The 24,702-nt window shown below is 48.4% G+C and overlaps 1 protein-coding gene and 1 pseudogene across 1 annotated transcript; one reads left to right on the top strand and one right to left on the bottom strand.

Annotated features, from left to right (window-relative positions):
* Positions 1-214: 214 nt before the first annotated feature.
* Positions 215-24,458, top strand: LOC149370374 (MIF4G domain-containing protein B-like). The gene is made up of 4 exons (XM_089561383.1): positions 215-1,444; positions 1,954-2,072; positions 2,701-2,973; positions 23,824-24,458. Exons 1-4 carry the CDS (start codon positions 1,315-1,317, stop codon positions 24,043-24,045), a joined length of 744 nt encoding a protein of 247 aa, XP_089417509.1. The 5' UTR covers positions 215-1,314; the 3' UTR covers positions 24,046-24,458.
* On the bottom strand, positions 10,824-11,680 carry LOC149370375 (uncharacterized; annotated as a pseudogene).
* Positions 24,459-24,702: the final 244 nt, after the last annotated feature.

The raw sequence follows: 24,702 nt of genomic DNA, 5'->3' as shown, positions 1-24,702 counted from the left end.
CCGAAGGTCGGTCGTACAAAGGGCCAGAGTAAAGAAATTCATTTGCAATATCGGGCCGCGATTACCTGTTATTAGCATTACAAGTTTTGTGATTGTTGAAGGAATCCATGGAAGACTGGTCTTGGTGACGTATCTTTAATTCAGTTTTTGTGAGGATTATGGGGGCGTTTTTTTTTTATGGGTATGCTCAGGTGGATGCCAGAAAAAACTCACTACCTTAAACACCGTCGCAGCAATGTGGATTGCTGCACAATCCCCAGTACCACGTCGTGTGCGTACGTAAGCGCGGAAAGTAAAAAAATTCAGAGGGCACTTTGCTGACCTAAAGTGCGGTGAGGCGAAACCCTTAAGCGCGTTGTTGCTGCTTGTGTAACTGATGTGTTAAGATGTTAACCTTCGGCTCTAAGAGCTAAACGCGACAGCGTCTTGCAACGCTTCCAAGGAGTCCATAGAACGACATCGCCCGTTTGGTTCTGCGCCTTGCTCGTCGGTAAATTGGTTTTTGAGGAAGGGAAATGTGTCTGTCTCGCATACCTCGGGGGTCACCTGAACCTCGCCTTAAAGGGACGGGAGGAAGAAGGGAGTGAACAAAGACACCGTATTCACTAGACGCGCCTTTGTTCAATGTGGACCATTGAGCTTGCATGGCGGAGTGGTTAGCATGCTCGTCTTGCACTCAGGAGACCGGGGTTCGATTCCCGCACTCGACCAATTTCCTACTCGGTTTTATTTATTTATCTGGCCTGACTAGAAAGGTTAATTAGGTTAATCGGGTATTTAAGCAATGAACTTCACTCTTTCCTACATACTTGGAGCATCACTATACGATCCCTTTAATTCGTTGCATGGTTACTAGCCAAAGTACAATACGCCTGTCTGAAATTCACGCACTGTCACGTCATGACCGTTTTGACCTATTGAAAAGCGCGACATTTCTGTCGACAACTCCCGCTTACAACGATGAGGCATTAAAGGCTTCCGCCTTAATATGTATGACAACTGTAGGGGAAGACCTTTCTTCTTCGTGGCCAGGACAAGAGTTTTGCGGACTAAAACATATTTAGTCAGCTGCCACGACAAGGACACGTTATGCGGAGCATGTGGAGAGGAGGTGGAAACCTCTGAACAGTGACACTTGTCTGCAAAGGGCTTCGGCCTGCAGTTAGAAGCAGCGGGGCTGTTTATTGACAGCACTGGGGTTTAAAGAGATTGAACGCATGACATGACAAAGTGGCATGACATCCCGCACACACCGGATCTGCCATTCGTTTCTTAATGTAGTGCTCTGCTGTCTTCTTCAAGGTATTCTATTCGATGGCGTGGTCTACGAAAGATTTGCGCAGCTGTCCTCCACTTCGGCAGCTCAAATGTGCCTTACGCGATGAGCCGGAGTCCGGGAGTGCCCCCTCGCACGCCCAGGGCCTCATCAAGAAGGCGCTGCAAGGTGAGAAAGCGTTCGGCCGCGTTCATCCAGCCTGGAGTGGAGCTCACCTCCCGTGAGCCCACATCAAGGGCACTATTTTGAACATTTAAATCTGTTCGCATAGCCTTAGAAGTTTGGTTTTAGGAGAGCGCAGCGAGTAGCAAACGCTAGGGCCTAGTTTACTTAGGTCCAACGTACTATAATCCTATCCGGAAACAACTTCTCTGATAGAGTTGGAGGCCGGTTTCCTGGGAAGGGTGGAATTCCAGGGAGCTTGGCAAAGGCAGGTGGGGATCGTAGATCACGATACTTGCTTCCATGGACTGCTATAACAGCCGCATTAGAAAATTAGAGGGAGATGCCTTTGTTGTGCTTAATGCATGCCATGTCTTAGCGACCGTGCTTAAAGCGTGGCTGCTACAGCGCTTATGATTTCGATGCGACAGCAGCTTATGTCGGCGAGAGCGAGTGGGCAAACGAGTGTTGCGGCTTTATTCCGCTTGGTTCCTTAGACGTTTATTTGCGCGCAGATCTGAACGCCCTTTCCACCCAGCAGCTGACGGAGCTGGTTAAGGCTCTATGTCTAAGAGCCACACAGGGCACTCAGAATGACAAGCCAGCTTTTCAACTGTGCACCTTCCTAATCGCGGTAAGCCGGCTTTTCTTTCCTGTTGATTCTTCGTGCCGTGTGACCGATGCAGTCCGTATTCTGGTCGACTTTCTTGCGCTATCCTTACAACTGCACATAGCAAGGTATAATGCTGTTGAGAATACGTCAGATTACGAGGTACCTGTATGATTGTCTTTACCCATGACGTTTGTACTTGGTGTCCTTGCCGTCCGTAGCAGAATTCATATTTTGACTACTGCTCTGCTCTCGTTACTTCTGTCTTATTATTTAGAGTGCGCTTAATCTATTAACAACTGCACCAAACAAAAGCACGCTTTATCGATCACCGGTAAAGATGATGAGGAGTCCACTCGGGCTCCATATTTGTGGCGTTTCGTCTGCTCGTTGCTGGCCGTAATAAACCTAGGACTCCTGAGCCAGATTTCCTGAATTCAATTCATGGTATCGCTTGATTTCAACATGCGCAGCTTGAAACTGGCTTTCGGGCGTCCGTGCCTTTATCATTGTTAGTTATGTGCAATTTCAAGCATACTAAATGCACTATAAAGAAAGCCGGACCGGGTTGGCAGTGTAATACAAATGTATGCTCATCGTACTCAAGCAATGAATGTAATTTCTTTTTTGCGCATTATCCTGGCACCCGCAGAAAGAAAGCGGCGAGAAGTTTCTGGAGATGCTTCTGGGCACCTGCGCCGAGTGGTTCGACAAGCGGGACCAGCTGCTTCAGCCGCGGAACGGGCCCGAGCGGGTGGCGCGCAGCTGGACGGCTTTCGTGTCCTGCTTGGCGGTGCTCCTGCTGGGACTGCGGCGTCGCAGCGGAGAAGGAGACATGGGGAGCAGCACGCTGTTCCTGGCCCAGCTGCTGTGCGACTGCTGCCACAACATTCTGCAGTCGCCTTCGCTGGACAACGCACAAGAGGTAAACTCTATGAGCATATATTTGTACGGCTTCTCACAGCCATTATTAACCACCTGTGTCCTCAAGCAGGATACGTGAAACCTAGCAGTTCCAAATTATTACTGCGCTGCGTAGGAATCACACGAGTCTTAAGGGTGTCTAAAAATGTGACAAGCTAGAATTGTGAGGAACCCATTGCTCTCAAGGAAGTTGCAGGGTTCGGATAAAATAATTTGGTCCAATCACGGAAATAGGTGCACAGAAATTAATGTGACGGTCAGCACCGATTTTCGGCGAGACTGCGAGCGCTCAGAACGCGATCCGGTCCGTACTCCTCAGAGAGTTCTTCAAAACAAAGCGGACAAATGGCATACAGAGCAGAAGCAACAGTGAAAACCATGGAACGCGCCTGCGTCCTATGTGCCGCACGTGTGCCTTCGGTGAAGAAGTTACGCCCTAAATAGCACACCAGAGATTACCTTAGTACGTTAGGGCTCGTATCACATTCAAGTGCCTACTCTTGAAGAAGCCGGCCATAGAAATGCACCTTTCGCTTCTGGATCCTTACAGTAAACCTCGGATGCTCTGCAGATGTAGGCAACCTTAATCATTACTGCGAAAGCTAATCAAGACGAATGTATCTGTTTGATTCAAGATGGTGCCCTCAGCGCCATAATGAATGGTGCATTGGTGAAAGCAACGCGGCTCGCTCGCATCTTCTGATGGGAAAATCGTGCTATCAGTAAGCTCTTATTCGTCAGTAAGCCCCAGTTCGTCAGTATTGATGCCCATTGTTCCAATTACCTTCCGGTCACTTCTGGCGTGCCGCAAGGAAGTGTGCTTGGACCATTATTGTGTTTGGTCTACATCAATGACATTGTGGATGTAAATAGTGAACCAGTGCAAATCAGGCTTTTTGCCGATGATTATGTTTTATTTCATGAAGTCAGGTCCTAGGAATACGAATGCCAGGCTGCAATGCCAGGCTGTGCCTCTACGTAGAGGGAACTGTAAGGTATCGGTAGTGCATGCGAGGTCATTGGGGCCGGTCATTGTTTCTCAGCACCCCTGCGCTGCCGTCTTCAATGGACACCCCCTCCGCGACGGGACGGGACGGTGGGGTGCGCTCGAAGCGAAGAATGACATTTCTTGGAAATATGCAAGCGCACGAGGGCGCCGGGCCGCTCTGGTGTCCATCGCCCCGCGGTGCCAATTCGCACTGGCTGGGCAAAAGAGCGGTGACAACTATGGGACTGAAGAGTCGCCACACGTCGACACCCCCCCTTGTCTTAATCCCCTCGTCTTAACGGGCACCAGCCGAGGCGCAAACTCGCGACGAACGTATCGTTCGAAATGTCTGCAGATTTCCTGAGGATTAAGCACTGCCGGACGGAACGGCGTCAGGGCGCCGTTGACGAGAGGGGCAATAGAGATGAGGAATAGCCGGCGACAGCGCGGGAAGCCAGGAGCAGCGAAGGCCCGAGTTGGGTGACGCTACTGACCGGGTATCGGTGAGGCGCCGAATAAACAGCCTTGGGAAGGCTAAGTCGCCTTGGAACGCAGGTGCAAGCTCGCAGTGGCAGTTACAGCGGTAACTGCCCGCTTAAGCCCGATAATCCCCAATTCCGAGACGACGCCAACGTCGGGGGTCATCGGGGAAACCGACGGCACGTGCTCGCACGAGTGTGTTTTATGTTTGTTTTTACTTTTATTTTGCGAGGGAGAGAATGTTCTACCCCGCACGTGCTGGCATGACTGAGCGTTTGTGTTTGTTTTTACTTTTATTTGGATATGGAGAGGGTGGTTTACCTCATAGAAGCCGGAGGGCTGGCCATGCCCTTGAAGATCCAATCATGTTAAGAGTGCAACATGATTGCAAGCAGCCAAATGTGGGCCGGGCCTTTAGGGGTTTAAAACCGATCCCCGGAGCCGGGAAAAGGGTTCTGGGCTAAGGTCAGGTGCTATGCATCTTCGGCTACGCCTAGTAGGGGCCTCCCCTAGTGTTAGCCAGTTCCACCTTTTTGTTGTTTGTCTTTGTGCTGCTTAATTTGTCTCCAGTGCCTAAATTTGTATGTGATGTAAATATCTGTACATAAACTTCAGTTATTCCCTTTATCCCTGCATCGTAACTCATCTTGATACCGTCTCTGACGGGGCACCCCTGGTGCCCCGGCACTAGAACCGTGGCATGTGACGAGCATTGGCCACCGACGCACTCGCCTTACAATGATTTGCGGAGAAAGCAACCAGCTAGAAGCATTTAAGGAGACCATGCTATGCTGTGAAAGAAAAGTGGCCGTCAAATTCCGATTCAGCGCCAGGAAAGTCTCCATGGAGACAAATCCGGCAGCTATTTTTGGCAGAAGCTGGCGCTGCCCTTGTAAACTGCATCGTTATCTTCGTTGTCTCACTCTTGCTCTGGAGGTAGCGATAAGGTAATCGAACGTGTTTCACTAGGAAAAAAAGAAACTGGCTGCTGCTGCTGCAAAAAGAAAAAGCAGCTCATTGCTCGTTGGCGTTGACGACGGTCCGTTCGCCCGCGGCCTGCGCACTACGTGTTCATGCGTCAGCACATTGAGAGGCGCGCTGACCAGGCCGCGGGCCGACAGCCCGCCTCTCAATGTGGTGAAGCATGAACACGTACTGCGCGGTCCGCGGGCGAACGGACCGTCTTCTGAATCGCCCTTTAAGTAAGTGCGCAAGCCTTCCTGGCGCGACGAACGCGCCGGCCACACAGATGGCTCAAAGGGCAACGCGAAAATGGCGAGCCGGCCGCCCTAGAAGCTCGTCTGAAGCAGAACAGCTGTGAAAGAAAATACGAGCAGAATCGCTTTATTAAGGCGAAAGCCTTTAATGCCTCATACTGCCGTGAGCAAGGAATGTTAGCAAGTGTGTTCGAGTTTCGGCGAAGAAAAAAAAAATTCAGGGGCACTTTGACTGTCTAAAGTGCGTAGAGGCGAACGCGCTTTCCGCAGCACTTTGCCTATGTGACACTGGTGTCGTCCAACGGAGGACGTCACACATAATTGATGACGAAGTAATATCAAATTACGAATTAGTGCCTAATTACCTATTAATCACCGAATACTAATTGACTGATAATTAATGACGCTTAAGCTTCACCTTTAGGAGTGGAACGTGACAGCGTGTTATAGCGCTGCCAGGAAGCGGTGGACACCCGTCAAAACGCGGACACATCTGCCGACAAAGCTGTCGCTACATCTGCCGACAAGGCTGCCGACGCGGCTGCTAACGACAGTTTGAGACAGTAAAGGCTTCCGCCTTAAAACCTTATTGAGACTGGGAATCCAACCAGGGCCTTTGGCACTTCCAGGGTAGTCGCCGCCATTGCGCCACGAAGGCTCACAGTTTGAGCATGAATAAAGGCACATCTAGTGAACGCATGAGTTTCATGAGTGAAGTAAAACAAATAAAAAATGCAAATATGAAAAGAAACAAAAATATAAATAAAATCGTAAAATACGAAAAATATAAAAGAAAAGGCACATCTAGTGAACGTACGCGTTTCATAAGTAAAACAAAACAAATGGAAATATGAAAAGAAACAAAAATATAAAGAAATTAAATCATAAAACACAAAAAATATAGAAGAAAAGGCACATCTGGTGAACGCACGGGTTTCATGAGTGAAATAAAACAAATAAAAAAATTCAAATACGAAAAGAAACCAAAATATAAATAAATTAACTCATTCAACTTGAAAATATAAAAACAGGGACCGCGTGGTGCAGAAGACGCGCAGAATCGCGGTTTTGCACGACAGAACCGCAAAAACCCGCGGCGGCGGGGCGCGGAGGCAGGCCACGTGCGGAAAATGCCGTAAAGGGCACAAAAAATGGCGCCGAATGAGACACGCGCTTGTGAAAATGGCCAGCCGGCCCTCTCGAGTCCTCGCCAGAGGAATAGACCGAAGAGCGGAACAGCCGTAAAAGAAGAAAAGAGAAAGGAGGGGAGAAAAGTAAGAAAGAGAAAAAGAGAAGAGAAAAAAGGGGAGGAGGAGGGGTTCGGAGTAGAAAGGGCGGCGCTGCGAGGAGGGTTCTGCAACGACAACGGGGAATGAGCCAAAGATTCGAGGTAGCTTAAAGACCGTAGAGTAAACTAAGCATGGGTAAAACCAGGTGTACGCGTTAACAGACGCGGCCAATGTCGTCATCAGTATGAACAAAAAAGGTAGCCGAAGAGTTCTTGACTGGTCTACAGTAGTCAGTGCAATGAGAACATAATGAGATGGGCAGTAGCGAACAGTAATGGGACATCTTGCCAGTAGAGGAGGAGGAATTAGAGGAGGTCTTAAAAGAAATTTAAAAAGGAAATCACCTGGCGAGGATCAGGTAACAGCTGATCGGTTGAAGGCCGCAGAGGAGATCGTGCTAGATGTTAGCCACCCTGGGCATGGAGGGCTTTAGCGTACCTGAACCGTTGAAGACCGCGAACATCTTAATTCATATGAAGGGAGACGTCCAAAACTTGCAAAATTAAACCAATCAGTTACAAGGTCGCGAATACTAACGCATTCTTCATTAACTCTACCCAGCTTTTACCAAGCCAGGGATCGGAGTACCTCCTGTATTAAGACGGTGAGCAGCAATGGCGAGATCTTGTCTCCACGCCTAGCACACTTCCTTATCGGAACTTCTCTGGTGACTATAGAGAGGACTATGGTAGCTGTGCAGTCGTTAGATGTCTAGTCGTTTCACATATTTGTACACCCTGATTAATCAATCAATGCCTGCATGACTGCTCATATTTCCACCGAGTCCAATGCTTTCTCGCAATCAGCGAAGGCTATATAAAGGGTGAGTGATGCAGCACATCGGAATGCAAGTCATGCTAACTAGCAGGCTGGTTGAAACAACTGAGAGGCGTGTAGCCCACCGTATTTAACATCCATACCAATTTTCTTAGACTTTCGGAAACGCGGTTGCCCTCGGCGCTGTGGCTCACAAAAGTCTGCCTACATCGCGACAGGCGCTTTCGAGACACTCTCTTCCGAGTCCGTAACTCGTTGAAGTGGCCAAAATTTGCTGAGCCACAGCGCCGACGATAACGGAGTTTTCAAAATTCTATAAACTTATACGTATATTACTTAATGTCGGCTGCGCCGCCCACAATGCTGTGCCGAAAAAACCACCTGCCCTGCTACGGCAGGCAGCCACTGGTGGAGCCTGTGCGAGCCAGATTGGCCTCGCTGTGCCACCTTCAGCGACCGATCATTAATATAACCATTCATTAAGGAAGTTTAACTGAAAGCCTACTTTAAAAAATGTGATGCCTTAGATGAAACACCCTCTGTTATATTCTGCACATTTCTCGATCACCTGATGGATAGTGTGAATATTGTCTATGGTCGAGCATGCTTTACAAAAGGCTTCTTGTAGTTTTAATCTAGGTGTATTAGATTTTAATGTACTAAACAAACACTAATTAATGATGTCCTACTGGAAATCAAGCAGAAGTGCTCTTGGACAGGGCGTGTAGTGCGAAAGCCAGATAACTGCCGGTCCTTATGGGTAATGGAGTGTGTTACACCCGAAAAGTATGAGGCCGGCACGATGAAGGAAGTGATTGATTTACTGGCCGGAGTGTTAGAATGTAAGATGGCGGGCCGAAGAGAGGCGCGTGCCGCCGGCACGGGAGTCGAGCTCCATTCGCCGGAACTTCGGCGTCTTCATCGGCGGCCGGTACTGCTTCTGCCGCGTGAGGCAGCTGCTACTGCTACAGTAGCCCCCCCCCCCCCCCCCCCCCCCCGCGCTAGTGAAGGAGTCCGGTGAAGCTGGGAGCCGGAACGATACCTTCCGCTGCTGAGAGGTAGCAAGGAAAGATGCCGGAGGAGGGCAGGTGGACGGGGCGTCTTTTGTGAAGGCTGGCTCGAAGCGGTCGATGGAAATGGTGTCAGTGCGCCCATGAAGGTGCACGACGAAGAACTTCGATGTTCTTTCGAGTACACGGAAAGGGCCGTCGTAGGGGCGCTGAAGCGGCTTGCGGACAGAGTCTCGGCGAACAAAGACGTGGGTGCAAGTCGCTAGTTTGGATGGAACGTATGAAGGTGGCCGAGACTGGCGTCGGAGGTGTAGCGCTCGGAGATGACGGCAAAAACGGCGGAGCTGCGTCACGTTATCAGTAGGGTCGGGACTTGTGGACGAATCGGTGGATTCGAAAAATTCACCAGGAAGACGCAGGGCCGAGCCGACGACAAGTTCTGTCGGAGTGCAACGAAGATCTGGTTTAGTGTAGCTCGGGGGCTGAGCAGAACCAGTGGTAGGGATGCAGTCCAGTGGGTAGTGTCGAGTTGGGCTTTGAGGGATGTTTTGTGCGAACGATGGAAACGTTCGATAATGCCGTTGGCAATGGGATGGTAAGCAGTAGTTCTGATTCGGGAAGTGCCAAGTAAATTCATAAGGTTATTAAAAAGGGAAGATTCAAACTGGGTGCCACGTTCGGTGGTTGTGGTCGAGGGAACCCCGGGAGACCCAACCGGCGACGAATGTCCTGGCAGTGGTGTCACTTGTGGTGTCAGGCAGAGGGAACGCTTTGGGCCAGCGGCTAAACCGATTGATGCAAGTAAGGAGGTATGTGTGTCCAGTGGAAGGTGGCCAGGGACCCAAGATATCGATGTGGACGTTGTCGAAACGGGCGGACGGCGGAGGGAACAAGCCGAAAGGAGAGGTCGTGTGTCGCTGAGTTTTAGACTGCCGGCAAGCCAGGCAGGCACAGACCCAGGTGCGCACGTCCTTGTTGATGCCGGGCCAGACGTAACGTTTTGTGAGAAGATGCTGGGTGGCGCGGTTCCGGGATGGGACAGGCCGTGGAGGGCGTCGAAGACAAGACGACGAAAGGCAGAGGGGACGAAAGGGCGCGGAGTCCCGGCCGAAGTGTCGCAGATGATGTGGACGGGGCACGAAGGGAGTAGAATTTCACGGAGAACCAGTGGGTCAAATTTCATGCGAACCAGGCCAAATGCCATGCGGAGGTATTCGAAGAGGCCGAATGGTGTAATGATTGCAGTTTTGGGTACATCAGATGGTTCGACAAGGATTTGGTGGTGTGCCTTGACGAGATCGATTTATGAGAAAATTGTGGCGCCATGCAGTGCGGAGGTGAAATCGGCGATGTGAGGTAGAGAATACCGGTCCGGAACGGTGGCGCTGTTGAGGGAGCGGTAATCGCCACAGGGCTGCCAGTCCCCTGGGGATTTCTTTGGTACCATGTGAAGAGGGGGCGCCCATTCTCTAGATGAAGGTCGGGTAATGCCGAGCTCCAGCATGGTTCAAACTCATTGCGGGCGATCTGTAAACGGTCTGGAGCAAGGCGACAGGCTCTAGCGTGTGTTGGCGGGCCAGTGGTCACAATGTGATGCGTGACCGGGTGTTTGACGGCCAGTAAAAAGTTGGAGGGACGGAGTAGAGAATGGTATTCATCCAGGAGGATCACGTAGGCGGACTAGCGTGGGCTGGGTATACTGGCAAGCGGTTCTCGAAGACGGTGGCCGTGAACCGAGAGGTTCGTCACGGCATCTACGAGACACTTGCTGTGCATGTTGACGAGCAGATTGTAGTGATGCAGGAAATCAGCTCCTAGGATTGGGTAGCGTACTTCTGCGACAAGGAAAACCCATGGGAACACACGTCGGAGGCCCAAATTGAATGTACGAGCATGTTCGCCGTACGTAGCGATGGGGGTGAGGTTTGCGGCTTGGAGTGATGGGCCAGTACGAAGAGAAGGTGATGATGTAAAGCTGCAAGGCAGGACGCTCACTTCGGCACCAGTGTCGACGAGAAAACGGAGGCCCGAGTTGTGGTCGCGAATGAAGAATAAGCGGCTGGTCTCTAGGGTGGCACCACTTGCTGCTTCTAATGGTGTCGTGGGATGTTTCCCTGGAAGCGAAAGGGATGGGTACACCGACGCGTTGCTTCACCAAAGGTGCGCTGATACCAGCACTCGCTGCCTTGAAGAGGCAGGGTAGCACTGCGTCGGCGAGGTGAAGTCTGGCGACAGGAAGGCGAGCGAGAACGGGAAGTCGACAGTGCGGCGATTTGGTCGGAGAGTCGCGTGATCTGGGCTTGGAAGTCGTCACGGAGGGTCTGAAGGGCCACGCAGGAGGGAAGAGATGATGGTGGTGTGGGAGGCTGCGAGACTGCGCAGAGAGATTCTGCGGAGTAGGAAACTTCTATGACGGAGTCCGCCAGCTCAGCAAGCTTCTCCAAGGAGAACCCCTGGGCGGGCACAGCACCATGCGAACCGACGGCGGCAAGCGCTGAAGGAAAAACTCACGCAGGAAAGCTTGGTCGAAAGTAGTAGCCTTGTCGCCCAGGAGCTGCTGGAGCCGCCGCAGCAACTGTATTGGCTTGCGGTCTCCCATTTCTTCGGAGGAGATGAGCTGCTGGAGGCGGCGATGTTCCGAGACAGCTGTTCGCTTGATGAGCTCAGCAGTCAACGTGTCAAACGGGGCCCAGGCGGGCGGAGTTATGAGGAGGTAGCGGACCTCGGCGGCAATCTCAGGTGGTAACGACGCAGCGACGTGATGAAACTTGTGTGCCTGGCTGGTGATGCGGCCAATAGTGAACTGGCTGTTAACCTAAGCGATCTAGAGCTGAGGATCGGCTGCCGAGAACGGGGGAAGGCGAAGGGACAGCGCAGAGACGGCGCTGGAGGGTCCGTCACCGGGCAAGGCGGAGGCGTTGTCGTCGGGAGGGTGTCGAACCGGCATTTTTTCGGGTTCGGTTCGGGTTCGGGTTCACGCCTTTCGGGTTCAGTTCCGGGTTCGGCTCCAGAGGGCCATTCCGTTCCGGTTCGAACCGGTTCGGACAGTCTCGAACCGGTTCAAACGGGTTCAGGACAAAAAAAAGTTAGGTCGCAGATGGGTTTCAGTCAACCTTGCTATGTGTTTTTCTTTTCTTGCACATCGCTATACAAAACAAAAAATGCGAACATTTGTTTACGAGAACATAAAACGTGGCTAGTTGGCAAGGGGTCATGCTTAAGCAGTGCAGTAAACAAGACAAAAGGAAGTCTGGAGACGACACAGACGCTGACTAAAACTGGTTATTACACTCTCGGAAAAGTATATGAAGGCGCAGGACACAGTGAACAATCCAAAAAACATAACAAAAATTAAAATTAAAAAACCTTACTGCGCATGGACATAATAGAAAACCTTACTGCGCATGCACATCATAGTCTAGTCATATGACATCTTTTTCAACGAAATTCGAAGACTGCATTCCATAGTAGACGGCCGTCCCCTATCTACTCGACCTCACACAGTTCCCAAGAAAGCCTGATTCCTTGTCTACAAAACTGATGAATGGTGAAGCAACACGCTCATCTGCTTCCTTCTTGATCATAAAGGCCTCCACCATCTTCCTACAAATTCGATCAGGGTGATTAAACGGGAGACTTGTCTTTCTAAGTGGGGAACCTATGAGCATTTGTTCCAACATCACAGATGGGTGAAAAAAGGAGCGGTATCGTACAACTTGGCCTTACATTGCAACGAGTGCAACGATTGCTTCCCAGAGTAGATAAGACAAGTGTCCTGTTTAATAACCCTGTTTGCATTTGTAGGGAGTTAGTCGAGGCCTATGTGATCAGAAAGGAAGCACATAAGTGTGTTCCTTCACCATCTACCAGTTTGGTCGATAAGGAGTCAGGCTTTCTTGGCATTGTGCGAGGTCCGGGAGATAGGGGAGTGCTGTCTACTATGCAAGATACTCTTCGAATTCCATTGAAAAAGACGTCATGACTCGACTGTGATGTGCATGCGTAGTATGGTTTTTAAGTTTTACTTTTTGTTCTTCGGTTTTTTTGGTGTCGTTCCCTGTGTCCTGCGCTTTTATATACTTTTCCCAGAATAAAACAACCAGTTGTTAGTCAACGCTCGTGTCGTCTCCCGTCTTCCTTTTGTCGTGTTTACTGCGTTACTTGCATGAAAAAATTGTTTCATGGGAGATGGTCTCACTTTACCCATTTTATTAATTGTCCGCAGTAAAAAGGCGAATTTACGGCAAGAGACACAAAAAGAAATGACCTTGAAATTAAGGAAAATAGATTATGTATACGCTATAATCCACCTTATGAGGTGTAAGGCGAAAAGCCGGTGGATTTTGCATCTACAAGACCCTCCTGCTTGAGCAGTTTGGGAGACCGTGTCGTGTGAGTAATAGGTCTCCCTTGAAGCTTGAGTCAGTTGGGACTTTCTCGTACGCAGTGTACTTACGCCCCAAAATTGTCGCCGCACGCGCCCTCTACGTTCCCGCGTACTACTGAGAAACGAAACTGTAATGTGTCGGCACCTGTATACAGACAGACACCTTTCCGTCGCCCCAAAACCGACTTACCAGTCCCTCTCTCCTTTAATAGATGGTAAGAAAATGTTAGAGAATCCCTCCAAGACCACCGCCCATCCGCTGCCCAACGAGAGCCTCGTGGGAGCACTGGCTCTCTCTAACATCCAGAACCTACCAAACATATTTTATTTAAATCACCTATTCGACATTGCCTTTGTGACTCACATTATATAGCCCGAGCCCCTATAGCTCAGTATCTTCAAAAACACAGCTAATCGTGGCTTCTCACTATAGTAAAGTAGGAAATTTGTTTGTGATAGAATGTTTGTGACTATTCCTGGGGCGCTATCAAAGGCAACCTTTGCGTCAACAGAATTTTTTGCGCCCTTGATAGAGTGATAAAGAGTGGTTAATCTGGCGTGCACCATTTGTCCACCAGCCTGTTTCAGGCATTTGTTTCCAAAACTAGATTCTCCCCCTTCTGGCAGCTGTGCTTAATAGACGACTAAGTGCTTGCCTGTCTTTTCTGGACATGCTCGCGAGTGCTGATTCATTCGATTTTCTCACTCTTAGCTTTCACTTACCTGTACGGCCTCTCCACAAGGCAGATGACCAATGTTGCGATCGGTCATTACTTCCTCTAGCCATACATCTACAGCCTTACCTAGACTTTCTTGATACTAGTGTATTAAAGCGAAGTCAGCGGATGTACAGTGGATCCCACTTTAATGGCCGCAAATATAACGAACACTCGCTGATTAAGAGCGGGTGTGGTGCTACCGTGAAAATATTCATAATGGCAACGAAAATTTGTCGCAGATACAGCGAACAACTCTGGCCACACCGCTCGGTTATAGCGAACGAGGTGGCGCGGTTAACTACCCCGAGGCTGTAGGTCGTTCTTCCGCTAAGCATGCAGATGAAATAACGCCTCTCAACCTTCACGACACTACCCCGGGAAGAACATGTCAACCCAGAAAGGGAATTAAAAGGCGGCCCTGCTGTGCGCAGCGGTAACTGGAAAGTCCGGCGGCGTCCGGTAACACTGTAAACGGAGAAGTAAACACGGTAAAGATTCTCATTCTAAAACAGCACAGACAAGACAAGGACGGCGGAAAGAAACGTACGACACGAGCGCTGTAAAGATATGCCGGTAAAGATATGCTATAACTCTCTATTGAAATAGTAAGTAACCGCCGGCCAAACCCGCGTCGATGACCTACGAGGGCAATCATTGCCTACGCGTTCGCCGGCTCGGCAAAGCATCCCAAATGGAAGAAGCGCGTCGCGCGTGAGAAAGGGGCATCGTCGAAAGCGAAGCTACTGACCGTGGTTGTTGGTCAACAGCAGCGATTTGATAATTCTGAAATCCTTGCTGGCCGTGCCGGTCACGTGGTATGCACAGCCTGCCCAGTCGTCTCCATCTTTTGCGCCGTTACCATGTGCAGGCAGCGTCATACAGCGGGCAGTGCAACGGATGCACTCTGCGTCACAAGCGCTGCGCTACTTCGTCGCCGCATGAGCCCAGGAACGACAGAAGAAGCTCGAAAACACGCGTAACCAGACGCATGCAGATTTCTGGCAGCTCTTCGTTGATGCATAGCCGATCAGATGTTTCGTCGGATATCTACGTTCCTGCGGACCACAAAATCGCAGAAGCGCTTGCTCTGACGGAGACGTTGAACACCAAGTGCGAGCTCTCCCTACTGCCAGGAATCTCATTTATGTGGCCGACCAGCCACCAGTTGCCATTCACACTTCATCCGTGATTAGTTATATCCCGTCCCTGAATTTGATAGTTGGCAGCAAGGTCTCGACGAGGATTAAATGACCGCCCTAGATAGCCTGGAAAGAGCCGCGACAGGCTCTGCTTTGCACAAATAGGTACGCATGACACATTTTTGTGAGAAATAAACGCCACTTTTAGCGTTTGTAGCAATTTTGTCTGTTTTAAGAAGAATCCACATGCTACGAACACCAGATATAACGAACGGCACCCGCGTGACCGTCAGGTTTGTTATAAGTGGGCTTGACTGTAGTTTCAATCGGCCACAAAAACCTTTTTCACGCTCCAGACATGGACCTTACATGTTAGGACGTACAGCCTTTTTCAAAAGTTTGGAGCCCAGGGGGTTTTCTTTTGAGCCACACTGTGTCGTTATTAATGAATCTCTAGGGCTCCAAATTTCCTGGACGTGAGAACATTTCTGGTACTGCTTCCTGCAATAGGTAGAACTTCCATTAGTGCTCCTGGAGTCCCAATATACAGATTGGAAGTGAATCTCCTGGGCTCCAAGCTTTTGACAAAGACTGTACCTTCGCGCCAAAGGGACGTTTGTGTCGTGGTCAGTGCATTTCTACCTGTGCGAGCAACGAGAAACAATTTCAGCATTAAAATGATATTTTTGTCGTGATGCTCTGTTCTTTTGGGACATACTTTAGCACTCTCTTTAAAAAAACCCCACTGACATCACACATTTCATTATAACATTTACGTCTACGATGAAAAACTCCCGAATTTAGTACGAACTCTTCGTGTTCCTAGGACTGTTTAGCGTGTGGAAAGCCCGCATGATGGATGAACACGCAGAACCGCCGTGTTCAACGAGGTCACTGTTCAATCAACAGTGCACTTTAACGCAGGAGGAATATGCTGCGCAAGTTCAACCTCCTGACTGGTTCCCCTTTCTTGACGTGTGCACCATCTGGAATTTTCATGTGCGGGCGGAGAAATGGAGTTATGGTGACATGAGGCCTTATGCCGAGATCGCTGAATTCGACGCGGTCAAGTAAGGCATGAGGAGGGTCAGAGAGGTTTCAAATATTCCATGCAACAACCATAAAAAGAAGCCTACGAGATAGCCGAGTAGTCCAAAGCATCTGAAAACAGAGTTTTCTGTTGCGCCGTTATCGGTACGAATCCCATTCGGAGTCAGGTTAGAGTATGCATACTATATTAGTTGTTCTTTTTACTGCATTAGCAATGTAGCCTGCTTTCTCAAAAATAACCTGTTAAAAGTAACCTGTAAAAATAAGCCTGGCATGTCAGACATCAAGAACCGGAAGTGTGACTGTGAGAAGTAGATATAAGTGGCCAGACAGATCATTCAAGATCGAGCAGTGCGAAAGCAGCGGATGGAGCCGCGCGCTGGCGACTGGCATCAGTTTTTTCTTACAAGCAGAACGATTTCAGCGAATTGGCATAACGAAATCACTTCATAGCAGTTACATTTCATCGCAGCAGCATCTTTCTGGGCGCAATCACTATCACATGCAAGCGAGCGCATGTATTCCCGCATTGCTCTTTAGTGTAAATCTCCACCGCTGCCAAGAACCCGCCTCTGGCTGCTTATTTCCGTCGCGCACAGACAAGAATATGCAGATTCTAAAAAAAAAGAAGTTGCACCAATTTATACATCCTTCTTTTGGTAATACTAGAAATAATCTCTCGCGTTGAACGGCATTGGGGCTATATAGGATAGACGGTGTAGTGGCGGGCTCCAGATTAACGGAGACCAGCTGGGGATTTTCGACGTGCGACAGAGCACGCTGGTTTTTGTATTTTTGGAATCAGCAGCCGAGCTCCAGAGCCATTGAGCCATTTTTTTCCTTTATTGCCATACAGACCCATCGTTAGGGGTTTTATTTAGAACCTGCCGTCTGAGACAATGAGCGCCTACAAAAGTAAATGTTGCACTACCCACTGCGGTGGCTCAGTGGTTAGGGCTCTCGGTTTCTTATTCGGTGCACCCGGGTTTGAACTCGGCCCCGGTGGTCACGTTTCGATGAAGGCGAAACGCAAAAGGCACCATGTGCTGCGCAATGTCAGTGCACGTTAAAGGGCAACTGCGCCACTTTTGAGAATTGCGCGATACTCAATGATTGAAATCTATATAGGCTGTATAGTAAAGCATGCAAGTTTTTTGCACTGCCATTCAAAATAGCAACGTAATCGACGATTAAATTTTGAACTTCTCCTCAAAGCAACGGAGGATTGCGGGGAAGTTCAGTGTGACGTCACGGAAGGTATAATTTCAAATTACTGCTGCCGTCAGCCACGCCCTGCCGTGCCTCGTTGGACGCTGCCAAGCAACGTTCGGCGGGCTTTGCCTCCGGTGGCGTCGGTTTATTTTCTTCAAAGCAGGCGTTTATGGGTTGAAAATGTGCCAATACCTTCGATGACGTCATCATACGTCCCCCACTTAGCGTTGTGCGCTGCGGAGAAGCTTGAAGGCCGTCGCAATTTTAATTGGTGATTATGTCACCGTTTTAAATACTAAGCCAAAAGGACTTCGCATACTTTACCTGGAAATTTCACACATTCGACCCTTTTAAGTTCGTCTATTTCTGAAACTTATGCAGTTGCCCTTTAAGGATCCCCAGCTGGTAGAAATTATTCAGGAGCCTCCCCTACTGCGCCTGTTTCTCTTTTTATTTCATTCCCACCTTCCTCCCTCTCTTACGGCGCTGTTCAGGTGTCCACCGAGAAGTGAGACAGTTACTGCGCCATTTCCTTTCCTCAAAAACCACCACCGCAACGTTGTTGGGTCCTCGCGCTAATATTTCATACATTTGTGGGAAATGACGCAAAAAAAAATGCATTCTCAATCGGTGATAAAATGACTATAGACACCCAGTTTTATTGCGTGTTTTCTCCTATCAAATGACGCCATAGATATTAGAATACATGGAACACCGGATGGTATTCACCTACTGCCACGAAATAATTTAGAAAAAAAATTTTTCTCCCATGCTGTTTCGGTTCCATCAACCGTATGATGGCTGTGACGTGAGTTCAACATAAGGTCACCTGAGGCACGGGAAAACTAATACAAACGCCGATACGTTGTTTTGACTCACTATAGCACTTAAATCAGCACTTAAATAAGCTTCAAGACCTATAATTACAACTAACGACGTATCAGCAGTTATATTGCCGTTTTATTGCACCTCAGGCGACCTAATTTCCACTCAAAGCGGAAAGCTGGGCTAGTTGGTTTGACATAGTTAATTAAAAGACTAGCGCATAAAACTAGGACAAAGACAGAGAAGGAGACAGGACGAGCGCTAAACATCAACTAAAGGTTTACTACACCAAACATGTACTTAAAACACTTCAGTGGCACATGCGCACACTGCGTTACAAAAAACTAATCAAGAAGTGGCAAACTGTTTCGCAGATACATGGTTTCTTTCCTGGTCAGGGCAAGTGACGTCGTGCTTACACACTTGTCACCTTCCCTCATAATGTGATAAGCCTCACAAATCTCGCGACCTAACCTTGTGCCTCCCCTACCAAGCACACACGTGGCATCAAACGCCGGCACGCACCCGCACCGCTTACAATGCGTAGCCAAATGGCTGCCCCCCGCCAATGAATCCACCAGCGTGCGATGCTCTCGTAGCCGTTCATTTAGGCAGCGTCCAGACTGTCCCACGTAGCATCTACCGCATGAGAGGGGTATGCGGTATACAATGCCAGCAGTGCACGGAACGAACTTGCACACGTGTTTTATGGTGCATACCGGTTTCCTCTTCTCATTGACGGCTTTGCACATGCGCACCAGCTTTTCGGGGGCGGTGAACATGACGTCCACACCGCACTTCCCTCCAACTTTCCTCAGCCGGTGCGAAAGCTGGTGCACGTACGGTATAGCCGTACGCCTGAGCCTTTTGGCACTTTCTCCGGCGGCCACGCCAGGGCGGCCACCTGCCCTGACTTCCTTCAAGAGGCATTCCGCCACAGCCATCACTGTGTCGTTAGGGAAACCGGCCTTCTTCAACCGATGCACTTGCGCTTGCAAGCTGTCCTCAATCTTATGCTGGCAGGACTTCTCGAGAGCACCCCGCAGGCAATTTTTTGCAATCCCCCGTTTTACCAATTTTGAATGGGCCGAATTATACGCTAAAATTTCTTTTTTTGTGCGAGGCTGGTACGACCAACAGATGTGCCCAGTGCCAAAAAACAAACTTAGCTCGAGGAACTGGAGGCACCCGTCCACTGTAACTTCATGCGTGAACCTCAGCTTGCCAGAACAATCACCGAAAATCTCTAAAACACTTTTTACAACCTGTGGTTTGTCGCTCTCGTTGTAAACATGCATAAACACAATAAAGTCATCCACGTACCTAAAACACTTAACAACACGCTTTTCGTCTTCAATGCACGCTGCAACGCGCTTGTCAAACTGTCCTAAAAAGATTTCACTAAGAATCGGGGCTATGCAAGACCCTATGCAAATGCCATCTTTTTGCACAAACAATCGGTCATCAAAACAAATGTAAGTGGATGAGAGGTAACACTTAACTAAGGCTATAAAGTCATTTACCGAAACCCCGCTACTATTCTGAAACTTCACAGCCCCCCAGCTTTCAATCCGCTCTCTTACTGCATCTAACAACTCTTTTTGTGGTATGGAATAGAATAGCTCCTCAACATCAACTGAAAACGCGAAATTAGCTCCTGAAGCACCACCTTGCGCTGCCAAAAATTCTATCACATCTTTTGAGTTGCGCACTCGAAAAGGGTCTTCTACGTCTAGTTGGCTAAGGTGCTCTAGTAGGTATTTTGACACCAGGCCTTGCCAGGCTTCTTTCTCAGATACAATAGCTCTGAGAGGCATGCCCTCTTTGTGTGTCTTCGCAGAAAAGAAAACGTTCAGCCCCTGCTCATTCGCTGCTTTAACTGACTTATGAAGTCCTGTCAAATTGATCTGTTCGCAAACCTTTAATGCCTCAGCCTTTACTTTCCTGCCAGATCTTTTTAGGAGAACAAAGTTCTTGTCAATAGCCTGCATAGCCTTTTCATGATACATTGTTTTCGGCAACACGACGAATCCCCCCTCTTTATCTGCAGTCAATAAAGAAAGATTATTCCTTTTGAGGTAATGAACTGTATTGCTCACTGCTAGCGTTTCCACACGTGGACAAGGTTTTTTACTTAGCAAGCAGTCGACACCTTCGGAAATACATCTAGCTTTCTCTTCCACGTCTGCACATTGCCCTACTTTCCTAACCATGGTAAGGAGACCGAGCGGGGTCTCGTTAACTTCATTACAAAATTTAGGCCCGCAGCTCAAAACCCTTCGAACTTTATCAGGGAGACCACATTCTGCTAAACACAACACTTCCTTCTTAGGAACATTTTGAGAGTCCTCTTCCGCTTTTTTCCAAGCACACAGAGATGGCAGCCCACAAGACCACAGGAACTCAGTAACATTAGCTGCCTCCCTAGCCCAAGTCCTGATCATTGCATCACAGGTTACCTTGCAGCTTGTCCTGGTCGCGGCATGCACACGCAAGCACAGCTGGAAATACCGGATGTGTCTCCATTAGCGCTCGTCCTGTCTCCTTCTCTGTCTTTGTCCTAGTTTTATGCGCTAGTCTTTTAATTAACTAATTTCCACTACACATCAGAGCCATCGTTATGTTGGTGAAACCGGAACAGGGTCAAGAAGAAATTCAAATATAAATTATTTATTATGTTAAGGTGAATACCACGAGGTGCTCCATGTACACCAATGCCTAACGCATCGTTTGAAAGAAGAAAGCACGCAAGAAAAAATTTGGTGTCTATAGTCATTTATTGAGTTAGAGCAGTGCTAACAAATTGATTAAAGATTTACGCAAATATGTAGAAGGGGAGGAGTAATATCTCAAGATTTCACATAAACCTGACGTACAAGTCTTTAGAATTGTCCAGATTTCCTGTAAGTTTGCTGTCGCATATACTGGGTACCATTTTCGCACTTCCCAGCGCAGACAGCTAGTGGTGGGTAAATCTATGCGCAAGATCATCTCATTTTGTCCGAAAACAAGGAGTATGCCGGGATGCAAAAAAAGTGGGGCCGAACCGGGTCCCGAACCGGTTCGGAACGGTTCCTTTAAATCGTTCCGGTTCGGGTTCAGTTCCAAGATGGCGAAAAAAATATGGGTTCGGTTCGGTTCCGGTTCCGGGCGAAAATTCGGGTTCGGTTCCGGTTTCGGGTTCGGGTTCGGTTCCGGTTCAACACCCTGGTCGTCGGCGTTGGTTGGCCATGGTGAGAGAGGGTGTTCCAGTGGACGTCCGGCTCACCAGTTTGTTGCACACGAAAAGTGTGAGGCCGGCACGATGAACGAAGTGATTGAGTTACTGGCCGGAGCGTTAGAATGTAAGTTGGCGTGCCGAAGAGAAGCGCGTGCTGCTGGCACGAGAGTCGATCTCCATTCGGTGGAACTTCGGCGTCATCTTCATCGGCGGCTGGTACTGCTCCTACCGCGTGAGGCCGCGGCTACTGCTACAAGTGGATTCTAAGGGAAAGCAAGCGCAGCAGGGGGCCGTGTACAGCTGAACCACGGAGTGAGGGAAGGGTGCAAGGTGGGAGTGAAAGACCTACCTTTAGATCTAAAGCGTGCACTGATATCTCACAGCACACTGGCGCGTTTTGTTTCACCTCCATCGAATCGTGGCGAATTGAACTTTGCCCATCTCGTGAGCATCAAAATGCTTCAAACGCAGCCCAGCGGGTAATTTAGTCGCCGTAATGAATTGTTTCTACTAGCACCGGTCGCCATTTCAAGTTTTGGCAGTGGACAGTCTTTGAATGAATAGTGCAAATCATGCCGCAGCACTTGTGCTCAGGTACGTCGCCATGACCTGGCTGCTCTCCTTACACTCCCCGTTGGTTTCTAAAGGACGGCATGCCCCCTGAAAGGTGTACATAAATCAGAAATGTAAAAATTTGTCGTAATGCATCAGCGAAAGGGCGCTAGCTCAGCCGGTACCTGTCGACGCACTTTGCAGTCGTGCTGTGTAGGATACTAGGAAGTTGAACTGGGGTCTACTTGCGCCAAGGCCCGCACTCCCTGCCGCGCACCACGCTCTTGGCCTTTTGTGCTCACGCAACCACATAGGGCATAAACAGCCATCATTTCCTCGCTGTTATTTTAGGCTTTTGGCTCTTCTGCTCTCGCTCGAATAGAGCTTAGTAGATTGGAGGGATGGTAGCTGAGCGAGAAACGCTGTTACGCTTATAGACCTCGCGTTCTGTTCTAACAAATTTAAATACATTTTTTTTCTCTCAGGACAACTGGCAGTTCAAATCGGAGGTCTTTTATTTCAGTGCTCTTAAATATGTGCTCTTAATTTGTTCCACAATTTAGCTATTTGAAAAAAGCAGCTTATTTCCTTACAGTATGTTTCTTAGTCTTCCTTACAATATATCATTTATTTTCAGGCTTTCGTGGGTGCCTTGAACGCAGATGATGCCCTGAAAATTATTGTTGCAATCGATGTGAAGACAAGCAGCAAAATCTTGTTCAACAGCCACCTCACAGAAAAGCTAAAAGGGTAAGCAGCATCTCCTGTTAACGCTCTATTATCAGTACCAAATGGTTGTTGTTATCCCATTTTCTATATTTTGTTGTTATCCCATTTTCTATATCATTTCGTAGCCTAACATTTCCGTATGCCCTTCCAAATCATCCGCTTGAGGAAGTTAACGAATACAAATACTAAGGTGTTAGTAAAACCAATAAACTTAGCTGGAACGAACATATAACCAAAATATGTACGTCATCCTTTCAGAAACTTTGCTTTCTTAGGCATAGATTAAAAGGTGCTCCTTCTAGTGCAAAGCTTCTAGCCTACACATCCATCATCAGACCGAATAGTGTGTACGCACGCACCGTCTGGGAGCCTTACACAAAACATAACATTGAGGCACTGGAAATGATCCAGCGAAAGTGTGTTAGATTCATCTTTAATAAATATCGTTCTACTGACACTCCAACCATTGTTATGGCAGAAAACAACATACAGACATTGCGAACGCGAAGAAAAATTCAGCGATTGAAATTTCTTTTTCTACTCAAAGATAACAAACTCTCCATGAGCCCAGATTTATTTCTTAAACCGATCACAACGCGACTAACACGACATCGTCACACGGAATCACTAACACCTTACAGCGCTAGAATCAATGCTTTTAAATGCTCATTTTTTCCTGACACAATAACTCAATGGAATGAAATCCCGCCTGAGGTTGTGAACAGCATCGATGCCATTAACAAAACTACTTATTGATAATTGCTGATTTGTTTTTTTCCTTGTTTTTTACTACGTTCTCTTACTGTTATGTTAGTTTTGTGGTATGTAATCTGCCGCGCCTCTTTTTTATTTTTTGTGCTTTTGCCCCTCCTGCTTGGACCCATCTTAGGGTCTGCAGTATTCTGTAAATAAATAAGATTAATAAATTAACGTACTCGGGATATTGTATAATCTAACAAAGTATCAACGACAAGATAACAGTACCTTTATGCGTCCTTGCTGTTGTTCATCTATAAGGAACTCAGCTATGAGGTTCTCCTGTGGGTATAAATTCAAAACTTTGCTGGCCGCTTTCTGCAAAGCAGCGCAAGCCTCTGTTAGTCACTGCGCTATATTTGGTGGCTTTTGTTGTTACCCTAAGTGATTCCGCTCTACTAAGCTGGTCTTAGCAGTGAGGGCGCTAAGCGTCATGCGATATCGTCCTCAATGTTGCCCTCCCGTGCTTACCACTAACCACTGCTGTTTACTTTCTCACAGATTGCGTGTTTGCGGTCGGTTCTGACAAGCACCGAGAAGGCCATCAAGCGTGACGCTCCCCACCTGATGGAGACCTTGGTGCGGCGGATGCGGGAGGCGTTCCTTGAGCCCTTCCTGCCGGCCACCACGCGCAGGGATTTGCTGGAACTGATCGAGCTGCGCCCCTCCGGGTGGGAGTTTAACCCGGGACAGAGGCAGTACTACGAGAACACACCAATTTAAGTTGAAGTTGATATGAAAAAATTCTTGATTTGCTTGCAAGCCTGTTTAATTCGGCAGCGTTCAGCAGGCAAGGATGGCGCGTTATTTTTAGCTGCGCTATTTTTCATAAAAAGCTCGTGACAGCTCTGTAAATCGTTTTGTTTTGTTGTGTTAGCAGTGTCTTGAGCCAATTGTGATATCGTCGTCAATAAACGAATGTACGTTTCGATCGAATATAATGCTGTGTTGTCTCGAGTTTTGTGGAAGCATCTGCGGCGCACAACAACTTCAATGCGTTTTCGTTGCACATCGCGTTGAATAGAGCTATACAAAGCCATGCAAACGCTAGATGCCCTCTTTTCGTGCGAGATCTACCGCTGGTTCATGCAGTGACACATTTGCTGTGATCACTGTGGTTTAAAACCGCGATACCATCGCCATCATGAAGTGAAGGTGATTGTATCCGGCGCTGAAACGAAATTGGTATGGGTGATTAATAATTAGAGACAACCCGATAGAGAGAAAATGAAGAAAAGCTGTGCGCGGGACTGTTCTCTTCTCGGGCTCGGTTTTGATACCCTGATTTGTTTAGAATTTGACTCTACCTTCTTCTGCCTTTTTGAGCTTGTTTTTTTTTAAGTACACATGGTTTTTTGGGACTTGATCACTGATGTTCAT

The sequence above is a fragment of the Amblyomma mixtum genome, chromosome 1 (genome assembly GCF_055824585.1).
Source record: "Amblyomma mixtum isolate Tamu chromosome 1, ASM5582458v1, whole genome shotgun sequence".
NCBI lineage: Eukaryota > Metazoa > Arthropoda > Arachnida > Ixodida > Ixodidae > Amblyomma > Amblyomma mixtum.
The sequence above is the reverse complement of the archived record's forward strand: the minus strand, read 5'-3'. Positions and strand labels throughout refer to the sequence as shown.